The sequence below is a fragment of the Lepidochelys kempii genome, chromosome 3, assembly GCF_965140285.1.
Source record: "Lepidochelys kempii isolate rLepKem1 chromosome 3, rLepKem1.hap1, whole genome shotgun sequence".
NCBI lineage: Eukaryota > Metazoa > Chordata > Testudines > Cheloniidae > Lepidochelys > Lepidochelys kempii.
The window spans coordinates 101670254-101682992 of NC_136382.1; the positions used below are offsets into that span (position 1 = coordinate 101670254).

At 42.9% G+C, this 12739-nt stretch overlaps 1 protein-coding gene across 1 annotated transcript; it reads right to left on the minus strand.

Moving 5' to 3' along the window:
* Positions 1–8929: 8929 nt before the first annotated feature.
* Positions 8930–12332, minus strand: CCN2 (cellular communication network factor 2). Its single transcript, XM_073337341.2, has 5 exons — positions 12062–12332; positions 11715–11937; positions 11074–11325; positions 10618–10832; positions 8930–10255 (listed from the first exon to the last, which is right to left on the minus strand). The coding sequence occupies exons 1-5, from the start codon at positions 12110–12112 to the stop codon at positions 9959–9961; spliced, it is 1038 nt and encodes a 345-aa protein (XP_073193442.1). The 5' UTR covers positions 12113–12332; the 3' UTR covers positions 8930–9958.
* Between the last annotated feature and the right edge of the window lie 407 nt (positions 12333–12739).

A 12739-nucleotide genomic window follows, 5' to 3' on the forward strand; every position in this document is an offset into this window, starting at 1 on the left:
GATCTCACCACAGAGACTGAGAAATCATCTGTGGAGGTCTGTGTGTACTAAAAATTGCAACAGCAACAAAGTGGGGGAGACTATAGAGAACACACAGGTCTACCATCTTGTAGTTTTTTAAAGTTATTCAAAAATATGCCAAATACTGTTTGTGTAAGAATTAAATGTTTGTTCAATAAGAAATTGTATGAATATGACTAGCAGCTTACTAACACCTGTATTCAGGGTTTTGCATACTGTATCCTTGAGGAATCCTTAAAAAAAACAACCCCAAACCCTGCAAAGATAGAACTCTGGCCTGTGCTGCCTCAGAAGTAAACTGAGGTGCAGGAACATAATGGTTATGTATTTTCTCAGCACCAGTCTTTGCCCATTACAGATGCATAAGTTCATACTCATTTCAGAGAGATGGACCCAAGCAAGAAGTTGGTATCTTAATTTTCCCAAAGTTAGAGAGGATTTTGGAACTGGTGCCCAGGGTCAGGAGTAGCTCTGGTTTTAGAAGGCAATAAATACATACATACATAAAAAAAGTAAGGGCTATACAAAGGAGACATGAATTGTGATCTATGTATCTAGAGGAAACCCAGAGAGAAATAAATTTCCCAGTAAGTGGTTTACTCAGAAGTTCATTTGAAGTTGTAAACTAGCCAATAAGAAAGAGGTGTGACTTACATTAATCGAGGACACTGTTGCAATGCCAGATGCTGAGGTATCACACCCATGGAGGGGACAGTGTCCAAACGTGTATCTTCTCTCTTGCAGAAAGTTGGGGGAAGAACTGTTTGCAGAGATGTTGAAGGTACTGTTTAAAGCTTTTATTTCAGACCTTTCTTAGCCTTAGTGTTACCAACTTTGGTTGGAAAAATTCCTGGAGATTTCCTCACATTACATAATCTAATTAAAGATTAATCTTTAATTCCTGGAGACTCCAGGACAATCCTGGAGGCTTGGCAACCCTAACATCTGGTGAGCTAAACTCTCGCAAAATTTGCAGACACAGCCAGGCTGCCTCTCTTTAAATTCTCTTTACTCTGGTTGTCTCTTTATTTTCTTTGGTAAATAAACACTACTTTATTTAAGATGAGTTTTATGCATATTCACGGGGGGGAAATTGCTGCGAGCTATTGCCAAAGAAGAAAAGGTGTGTGTGTGCATTCAAAGATATAGGACATAGGGGAGGGCCTAAGAGGTGCAACTGCTGCTATTTACGCTGTAGGGAGCTTGGAACACCAGAGAAGTCTAGAAAATAGGGGATCTGATGTAACAACCTCTATTAATGACCAACAATTGGTTTCTGAAGATTCCTTAAGTGGACAATTTTTTGAAATTTGCAGGTTCTGTATTTTCTGCAGCTCTAAAATAGATACAGCAGTGAAATATAAAGTACATGTCACAAAACAATGCATTCTGGTTTATCATAACCAATGCAGCTAGCACTCATAATAAATAGTATGTGATAACTCCATTAGAAAGTGTTTTCTAATAACTATACATTTAATTTATGCCATTCGTGTAATTCTCATATATTTCAGTCCACAATTTTCCACCCGTGGTTTCACCTTGAAGAATAAGCAACGTATTACACTTAGATGTCTTTTAAAAAACCCAAGAAACAGCAACTTAGAAATGTGTTTTGGAACACAATAGCGCAAGTGTAACTGAAGACAACAGAAATAGTCTTGAGCTGTTTTCAGCTACCTTCGTGCAACCATTGCACTAAACATGGTTCAGCCCTTTTGCAAATATGCCATAGTGACCACAAGGTGTCAGTGTAATCTAAGGTTTCAGTGTAGCAGCCGTGTTAATCTGTATCCGCAAAAAGAACAGGAGGACTTGTGGCACCTTAGAGACTAACCAATTTATTTGAGCATAGGCTTGTAGTCTCTAAGGTGCCACAAGTCCTCCTTTTCTTTGTGTGTAATCTAAGAAGACAAGCCGCTGTTGTAGTATTTGAAAAACTGCTGAACTGTAACCTCTCGAATCATAGGAAAAGATTTGAATGAGAGGTCACTGAAAAGAGATATATAACATGTGATAGGTACGTAGTATGTGTTAGTTTAAGGATTTGGGGAGTTATTGCTTTAACCTTGAATCAAGGTGCTAATATGAAAATAAGTAAAAACTAGGTTAGAGTATAGTGTACTTCTATTACCCAGGATATAGAACAACATTGTATATCAGAAGTGCTCAAATATTGACCCACCAAGGGCTGCAGTAAGCTACCTAAATACTCACATCAAATAAAACAGAGCAGATTGCACTTGCCCTCATCTTTAACAGGGAAGGGCAGCCAAGTGACACTTCAGGTTCCAGCATGTAATTCTTCATTCTCTTGGGCGGAGCTGGATCTTCTTGTAGTAATATGCAGTTGTGCTAGTCCCACAGGTCAGACTTTGGCTGCCTCCGGTGAACAAAACACAAATTCCAGAATCTGTATAATGGGTTCTGACGAATCTAAGGTATATTTTAAAAAACTTTGTGGAGAACAAACAGTGAGTGAGGTAATATCTTTTATTGGACCAAATTCAGTTAGTGAGAGAGACAAGCTTTTGAGCTACACAGAGCTCTTCAGGTCTGTTTAAGCCTGAAAGCTTGTCTCTCACCAACTGAAGTTGGTCCAACAAAAGATATTACCTCACCAACCTTGTCTCTGTAATATTCAGTGACCAGCACAGCTGCAACACTGCCTCCATTAGCTCTTGGCATATCAGATGTCACAAATATAGGTGCAGATAGCTATTTCACCTTGGCACAAATCTAGCCTTAGAAGAATGTGTGCAAATGAACAAAGGGCAGGTGCTACTTTCCCCCCTGTAAATGGCTCACATTTCCATTGCACTGTGTCTTCTCACATATATGGTACCCAGGAGAATATACATTTGGGAGAGAAGTCAAAACAATGGTACTTTGCCACTGAAAACAAGGAACTGCACGGCTGAAATAGCTTTTGGGGAAAATTCAAGAGTAGAATGTTTAGTGAGATGAAAATAAAGCAAGAAAGGCTTTGGTTGTGCTGCGTATGTGCAGAGCATCATAAAGGGAGGCATGGAACTGCATTGTGCCAGAGAAGCCTTAGCTGTACCCTATTCTGGGGTGCAGCTCCTACCTCCACACTATGAGGATGACTGTCAGAGGGGTAGACCTATGAGGCTGCCTCTTCCACTGTCCTATCTTTACCCTCATTGGGATGCTGTGGATGGAGACCTAGGAGAGCAGAGACAGAACAGTCCATGTGTTCTCTCAAAAAAAGGGGCTGCAATTCTATCTGACTTTAATGTGGTGGGTTGGGGGAGGCTGTTCATGATCTTATTTGCCCTCCTTTCTGTCCTCCTCTGCCCTGCAGGTAAGGCCATGCACAATCTGTCCCAAAGTTCTCAGGGTGTTTAATGCTGGCTTAAAATGCTATGGCTCTTCAGTAAAAAAAAAACAAAACTACACCACTCCACTCAGCAGTACCTGGTAACACATTTGGAAGAAAGGCCAAGAAATGAACTGTCATGTAGATTGAACACCCTCTCACTCCTAGCCTCTCTTGCTCAGCAAGGCACTCTGGTGAGCAGAGTGAGGAAGCTTGCTCCATGCATGGCTGTGACCTACCTGTTCTCTGTTAATAAGCAAAGGACTTCCATCTCTGTGGTGGTCAGTCTGGAACCCGTCACCAACACTAAACTAACTAATAAATCATTGAGCATAGAGTCTATCAGGGTTCAAAAAAAGACTGGCCATTTATATAGATATCAGAAACAGCCGTAGTTGTAATATAAGGGATTTAAACAGAAAAACCCAAAACAAACTGTAAGAGTTCTGAAAGGCATCTGAACTACTTGTGCTTCAAGGCATGAATCAAAGTTATAACTTATTCCATAACTAAAACCCTGTCTCTGTCTGAAACAGCTGGTACTGGCCACTGTCAGACAGGATTTTGGACTAGATGGACCACCGGGCTGGTCTAGGCTGGCAATTCCTATGTTCCTAAATGAAAAATAAACACAGGGTTTGGTTTGGGGAGAACAAATGACTTTATCCTAGTACATCTTCTAGTACATTATATTGGGACAAATCCTGAAGTCCTTACTCGGTTAAACGTGAAGCCATTAGGTGCCTTGTCTAATGAAGGATTGAGTAAAGACTTCAGGATTTTTCACACTGTAACTTGAGAAATAAAGGGATATCTAGCACTGTAGCATATTACAGTATCATTCTTTAATAATATGTCTAACATCTTTCTGGATATCACATATCTCTAGGGTTAAAGCTTGAGTAGCATATTAATATTTCAGAGGCTTATTTTCTGAATTCTATACAACTACCTTTTGCTTATCAGCCACAACAACTTCTCAGTTGCCTAGTAGGTTATAATTTTAGCCATTCACAATGTGTTTTCCTATGTAATTCAGCTAAATCTCCAAATTCTTGTGTTCATCTCAATAACGTATTACCCTGCTTGTCCACTAGATGCCAGTCTCTGTCTTTTCCTGCTGTGGAAGTACAGTATTAGATGATGCGGAGAAGAATATCTCTGTTATAGTCAAATAAAAACAGGACCTTGGGCCAGCTGGTGTGAACTGATGAAGCTCAACTGACTTCATTGGAACTATGGTAGTCTAATCCATCTAAGGATCTGGCCCCTGTTGTATAAATCAGTTACACTTTTTTTCTGAAAAGGAAAAAGTTCGCGTTAGGTGCTGAAAACTAGTAAAAATCTTTCTTTACCTTTCATAGGATTAACTTTAAAAGACAAGCAAATGTCTGGAGTGCCTTTCTCTCTCTGACCCAGCCAGTTTTGCCTGAGTGATAAATGCGGGCACATCTAAATCTAAAATCTTGTCTACACCAGAGAAATGCACAGTGCTATGAATCTTTTGGTTCTTCTAGAATGATTATAAAATGCCTTGCATCCCTACACACAAGTGTTTCTAGTAGCATATATACCATACCAGATTAAACTTGCTTTTGGCAAATCTAAATACCATTTCAGTGCTAATGGAGATAGCACAAACAGTTAAATATTCCTCTTCCTTCTGTCTTGCAGTGCACCTGAAGCTATTCAAAATCTTCCAGAATTCACTGCCTCTGGCATATATTCTGGGAACTATGGAGGAAGTACCCAGAGGGCACTGTGACTGAAATGGCTTAGAACACACCAGTGTTGATGAGGGACAAAACTGCAACAATGCAGAACACAAGTCAGCATGATGAGTGTGAGCATACTCCAACTATGTTTCAATTTGGGAATGGTTTGACTTCGTATTGTAGACATGGCCAAAGTGTAATTAGCATCTGAAAGGCCAGATCCTATAATTTTGCTCCTAAATTCCTACAATCTGCTTCTGCTCACCTAATGGGCAATCCACAATACAATTACAGCTGTATCGAAATCCAATTGCCAAGAGTTATCTTCTGATACAGGAAAAATACAGTTTCATTCTTTTAGTGCAGATGTAACATTAATCATGTTCCTGAATTCTGTTAAAGCGTTGAATGTGTCAAGAGCTTTAGCACACTTTGGGACCAGGTTCTCTCAAGAAATTTCTGGTATTTCCTGGTTCCGGTCAGACTGAAAATACTGTAAGAATGCGGTAGGTTTTGGTACTTCCATCTATGGGCATATGTGAATTAGAAGGAGGGGAAAAAGTGGAAAATGGGATCAGAAAAAGTTAACTGAGCTATTTTTCTCAGATTCTCCTTGGTTTTGGGGCAAAGCCTTGCATTGGTATTTCATCCTAACTGGCTGGACATTTTTTGGGGGGTAATTATATGCCTCCATATGGAAGTAAAGTATAGTACCTTATGAATGAGTTAAAACCACATTTTAGCTTTGTTTCTAAAGAAGCTGGGGATTCAGGGATAGGGTACAAAGTCAGGAAGGTGGGATCAAGTTACATGGTGGGATGGAATATTCCTGTTCTTTTACTTGTTTTGTGACCTTAATATTTAGCATAACAGCTAGGGTGCTTTCTTTCAGCACAGTGTTTGGTAAAGATGTTACACTACAAGAAGGAATGCAAATGATCTAACTGCTGTTTGCTATTTCTAGCTGCGTGTCCAAAAACCAGTTTTCTGAATTGACTCCCTTTCTTTGTGATTCAAACAACTGGATTCTGTTCAAAAAGCTTATTTGTTCCTATGTGGTTACAGATCATTAAAAGTGGCTCATTCTTAAAGAGTTTCTTAATGGACGTCTTTTTTATGTTTGTTAGTTATGAGGAATCTGACAAAATTCCATCTGGAGAACAATGCTTGCCTCATATGATGGGGATGTAATCCATGTCTGTAGTTCGCATCTGTATTGTGTTAGAATGCTGAGCTGCAAACCATGCAAATGCATCGTGGTTGCCCATGGTACAAAATACTGAAATGGGGAAAGGAGCTCATGCTTTTTGACAAGTCAGTTGACACTCTGGTCTGCAGCCAGGTAGATTGCTTCTTCTAATGGCTAACTGAGTAGTGTTCATTAAATCAGTGTCAGATATGTGGTGGCATTCTAATTACTATAGTATTAATGTAGCAGAACATTCATTTGAATGAATATACTTAAATACAGTAAACAAGTTTTTTAAAAATGCTGTCACAGCAAATCCGTGTGGTAGAGCTTTCTGAAGAAGCAAACTAGATGGAAACTGATTTTTTTTAAATTATTTCCTTTTTACTGCCCCATTCCTAGAACATGATTCCTGTTATGGTCACTTTCTGATTTTACTGATCTCTAAATCATAAGCACGAGGGCAGAAAGCAGGGAACAATATTAAGGTTGAGAGGCCTACATTTTTACCTATGTGTACTCTTATGATTCCATATCTTTTAAACATGGACTTCTTGATACCAGAAAATGTGTGTGTCTTTGGAAGGAAGTGCTACAACCATACAATACATAATTACATTCCCATAAGGCCCTGCAACAACGTATTCAGGATACTGGGTTTCTCTACTAATGTGGCTGCACCCATCTATGTTACAAAATGGCAGTCATGACTGGTCTTGGGGTGAGAGAAATGAAGATCTTAGTGTATTACAGTTACACATGAAGTTGTTGACTTCTTACATAATACTTCAAAGAAGAGCCACAACTTGTCAAGCAACTTATAAGCAGCATCACTTTTGGCAGTTATGACCTCGAGTGACAATATTAAGTGTTCATTAGAAATGAAACAACATAGGGAATTTTCATCCATGTACAGTATTTTATATCAATTTTTACCTAATTTGAACTTTATTAGGAACACTAACAATGTCAAACACCAAACCTCTGTGGTCACTACTTCCATCACCCTGCCTGTTAGACAGTGATTATCTTTTCAAGTGTCTAATTCACAGAGCATTTACAGTGATAACTGTGGCTGAAGTCCAGGTATGTTTTTGTTTTTTCAGGTAGAAATGACAGCTCTGCTATTATTGGGGGAGGTGGGGTGGAGCTAAGGCAGTGGTTGCCGAAACAGTCCTTCTGGTTATGTGAATATAGAGTGTTTCCAGAGTGAACAGAGAGCTGCTACACCATATTCATAACCTGCAAGGAAAATACTGGAGAACAAGAGGAACTATTAGAGGCAGAGGATACCTAAAATATTTCAGATGGGCACAGAAAACAACTTCCTCAAGCCAGCTGAATTCCTCACATTTTGGGGAGGAAGCAGAAATGCTTCAGGGGCCCTATCCAGTGTCTACTGACTCACTGGAAAGAGGCTCATTGACTTCAACAGGCTTTGGATAACCCCAGTTAGACTGTCATTAATGCAGACTTGGTGCAGTGTCCGTTGACCCAAGTTCCAACTGAAATCAGTGGGCATTTGAAGGTGCTCAGCATGATGCAGGCTCAAACTTTTTTTCAGCTGACAGTCTTGTCTATCTTTCCCAGGGAAATGCTGGACTAAACTTGGCTTCCTGAAAGTGATTCTTATTGGAGAATACCTAGATATCTGAAACACAAGAAAATACTTCAAATGCTGAAGTTGGTTTTAAAGTTCCTACTCTTAGACAAGAGTATAAATGTATGTTACTTTGATGAAGGAATTAATACAGGGTTGAAGTTCCTAGCTAGTATTTGGGGTACAGATGGCCCAACTCTTGACTTACTCGGTTTTGCTTACCTAAGATGGGTTTTAAGATATTATCATGCACCTTTTAATACCTGGCTCCCTTCATCAGTTGATCTCACAGTGCTTTACCAAGGAGATCAGTATCCCCATTTTACCAATGGGGAAAATGGAGGCACAACAATGAAGTAACCTGCCCAAGGCCACCCAGCAGACCAGAGGTAGGACCAGGAATAGAATCAAGGTCTCCTGAATCTCAGTGCAGGGCTCTATCCACATAAGCCACATTATAGTCCTCACAAACAGAAATCCCCCTGGTTCTTCAATAGAAGTTTTACCAGAGTAAAGACTTCTAGATTTGACCCCAAAAATTAGACAGTTTCAATTTAATGATGCTTTTAAAAATATTTGCTATAATTTAGCTCAGAAGGAATCTAGGTGCTTAACTATTAAAAAAGTCCAGTAACACTGAACAGCTTACATAGATGGTATCTCAGCACCTGCTATGCAACGTTATGACAAGCATGGCATAAAAACCTAGAGAGCTGAAGTCTAAAGCTACTTAGTGCTATATACATGCCCTAGTTACTGATGAACCAGCTGTGCCTTAACAGTGTTGGGTTCAACATTCCAGGACCCCTATTTAAAGTTTGAAAGACTAAATGGCCTCCCATCTTTCACTGACCTACCAATGATTATGAGCTGGCAAGTTTGTGTTGGAATAGATATGAAGTTTTAAGTCTCAGTGTATTGATTTCTGGGGAACAAAAAAACCACACAAAAACCCCCACTAACAAAAACATTGATTTTTTTATATATCACAAAATAAACCCTTGTTTTGATGAATATGTAGGAAGAGAGTAGGGGTAGTGTTGGGCAAATGAAATTCCAAGTCATTTATATAAAAAATATAATACTTTATTTTCAACTAGAAAGGTGCAAACATGTAACTTTTGGTCACACTTCTCAACAAATAACAAACTGTTCAAACAGCCACGGTCAAAGAAAGAAACAAATGCTCCCAGGTGGAAAAACTGATCAGCTACAGAAAAGCCATTCATTTTACTTAAAGCCATTTGTTCACTAAAGCCGAGGCAACCATATTTTAACTACACAAATGGATGCTTCCCAAGGATGCAGGCACCTCATCTTTCGCAAACAATCTCTGTCTTGAGTTTGATTCACTGGTCACCCTAACTGAACAATTTCCATTAGAGGATCTATTTCATGCTTTGAATGCATTGTCAGACAAGCTTTACGTCCTACCTATTTCTTTCAAAACAGACAAAAAAAGCTAACATTAAAGTATCAAAGCATTAACAAAGGCACAAAACTTTAAATTAATTTAGATAACTGTACATATATATACACACACAGTATTTACAATATTAATAAAATCTAGCTTGTTACAGGCAAATTAACTGCCACAAGCTGTCCAGTCAAATAGACATGATTCTGATTCTTCTTGAACAAGTCATTTGAATCAGTGTCAAAGCTGAAACATTACAGTCCTGACCACCAGAACACATTTTACTTAGCACCTTGCTGGGTAATTTACATTCCAGCCATTGCTGTCACTCAACCAGTGTCAGCAAACATGCTAAGGGTCTCTTCTTCAATTGCACTACTAGGTGGAACACACGTTACCATACTAAAGGGAACATTGATCTTCCTGCATATGCCCCCTAGTACTCCCTAAACACCACTCCATGAACAGTGTCCTCTGAAGCTGTGCTTTGCTGTGGTCCCATGAGCCATTTTACTTTCTTCTTCAAACCAATGTTTGGGGTTGGAAGACAGTTTGTCTTAGTCACATGGAGCAGTCTGAACTTTTTGGAAACAGATTTAAATACTTTGTGCTATCGAATCATGGTTACAAAATGAGATGCCAATCAGGTCAAGTTGAGAGCCTAGTGTCTCCTGCTTTATGCCATGTCTCCATACATCTTTCTGTAGTACAGAGACTCAAAGATGTCATTGTCTCCAGGGCAGTTGTAGTGGCATGCACAGGTCTTGATGAACATCATTCTCCTCTTCATGACCTCACCATCGGGGCATTTGAACTCCACAGGAAGAGTGGCTGTTCTGTGGGGGGTGCAGCAACGTCCATCAGTGCAGACCCCACAGAATTTAGCTCGATAGGTCTTCACACTGGTACAGCCAGAGAGCTCAAACTTGATGGGCTTGGAGATTCTGGGGGTGCGAATACACTTTTTGCCTTTCTGTGGGGCAACAAATGAAAGAAGTTTAGAAGCCTTTTTTTAAAGATTGTACAATTCCCATTCATATTTCTATCCATTAATTTCATCCTGTCGTATGCAAAGAGGTTAATACTCTGATCCTCATGAAGGTTTCACATGCAAACAAGATAGTTTAAATAGTGTTCAAATGGCATTATATTTATCGAATAGCTAAAATAGGTGCATTTATTTATAACTTAATTCTTAAATATTCACTACTGGGATGAGACCTTGTATAATATTTACTTGGTTCTGAAAGTGGCTAAGTTAGAGCTATACATCTTCTGTAAAACTGGATCTATGCTGAAACATCCTTAGAAGTGTATATTAGATGGGATATTTACCTTGATGTTTTCCTCCAGGTCTGCCTCACAAGGTCTGACCATGCAGAGTCTGCTTTGCTTCTCCAGTCTGCAGAAGGCATTGTCATTGGTGACTCTGGTGGAGATGCCCATTCCACAGGTCTTTGAGCAAGCACTCCATTCCGTGGTCTGGACCAGGCAGTTGGCACGCATCATCATTGCTTGATCTGGTCCATAAGTGTCTTCTGGTCTGTAAGCTGTGGAGCACAGATCAACAGGATGAGATTGTGGCAGACAGCAATAGTGCAGCTGCTATCCTTTTAGTGTATTAATGCTGCATAGAGGTAGGGCATCATATTTGTCTTTGGTGTGATTCCACTGAAGGCACTGGAGTCACATCAGGGCTGAATCTGGTCCATGAGGATCATCATCACTGCACTGTGTATTTCAATCTATTGCACTGGGAGGCCAACAAAATTCATTAAGATCTCAACTCACCAGCTAGAGCAGGTCCAACTGCCGTCTGTTCTCGGAGCTCATTGCACACCCATTCCTCGCAGCACTTCCCGGGGAGCTTGACTCTTCGGGGGGAAGGGCAGTCTGGGCTGGGCAGCCGGACATCCATGCTGCACAGGGGCACGCACCCCACTGCCCCGTCCAGGCAAGTGCACTGGTACTTGCAGCTGCTCTGGAAGGACTCCCCGCTCCTGTACACCATCCCTCCGAACACACAAGGGGCGCCGTCCCGAGCTGCAGGCAGGGAGAGAGGGACAGCCCGGCATAAGCACTCCAGAATAGGCAGCAGCCCAGCGACTCACGCTGCCACTGTGGGGAGGGCAGGCAGCAGGACCTGGTGGAGCCAGTAGTCTCCATGGCTCCTGCTGGGGGGGGGGGGAGGGGGGAGAGGCTGGACGACAAGATCACCCGAGTGCAATGGAGCTGGGCCCTGTAGAGAGGGCCCACTCTCCTGTGGAAGGCAGCCAGAGGGGGGGTGGGCATGAACTGGGCTCTTAAACGGGGCAACATGAGGGGACTCTCGCACCCCAGATCTCGGCTTGCCCGTGCTGCGCCCCCTCCCCGCTCAGTGCCGCCCCCCCCCCCCAGCGGGGAGAAGCCGGGGCCCCCCGGACTCCACTTACCGGTGCACACGCCGATCTTGCGGTTGGCCGGCGAGCCGAAGTCGCAGAAGAGCCCCTTGTGGTGGTCGCAGGGGTCCCGCTCGGTGCACAGCTCGCCCAGCTGCTTGGCGCACACCCTGCAGCAGCCGCAGCCGTCCTGCACCAGGCTCACCCCGGCCGGGCACGCGGGGGGCGGCCCCGCCCCGCATTGGCACTGCCCGCTGCAGTCCTGGCCGGACACCTCCTGCAGGGAGAAGGAGACGGGGGGAAGGGGGGGTCAGGGGAGCCCCCGGCTGGCAGCGCTTCGGCTCCCCGCGTCCCCCGCCTGAACCTCCCTCCAGTCCTGCCCTGGGCGGGGGGCCACTTACCCAGCAGAGGAGCGCGGCGAGCAGCGCCACGGCGAAGCTGCTGGGTCCCATCCGTGCGGCCAAGCTCGGCAATAGGCGGCGCAAAGGCTCCTCAGCTGCTCTGTCCTGCGGGCGGAGGGAGTCCGAGTCCGAGCCCGAGCCCGAGCCCCTGGGCCGCGCTGTGGCGCTGGGTTTCCTGCCCGCTGGCCAAGGCCGCCTGCTGTGTCCGAGCGCCTCGGCTCCGCGCCTCGCGACAGGCCCGTCTCTCTGGCAGGCGAGTTGTTCTATGGGTCTGAAGCAGGGAGCCTGGCTGCTTTTATACCCTCCAGGCGCCCCGGGCTCGCCAATCGGCTGAATGGAGTCCTACACAAACAGCGACATTCCTGACATTCCTCCCCACCTTCCTGCCTCATCAGCTCGCACCGGATTGATCCTGACCCCTTGACACGCAGCATTCCGCCTGTCTGCAAAAGCTGGCACACTTCAGCACACAAAAAAGGCGCTGTATTTCCATCCCCAAATGGCATTTCCCCCCCTTCCAGCCTCCTACTCCTGATTTGAGGTGATGTAAAATACTGTTTAAAATGATTTTTTTAGATGACAAACCTCTGTTTCAAACGGCTTTTGCTTTGCCCACCCTACCTCCAAATTACATACATCATATTAACAGGCACTTCACTACAAGATACAAACTCCTGG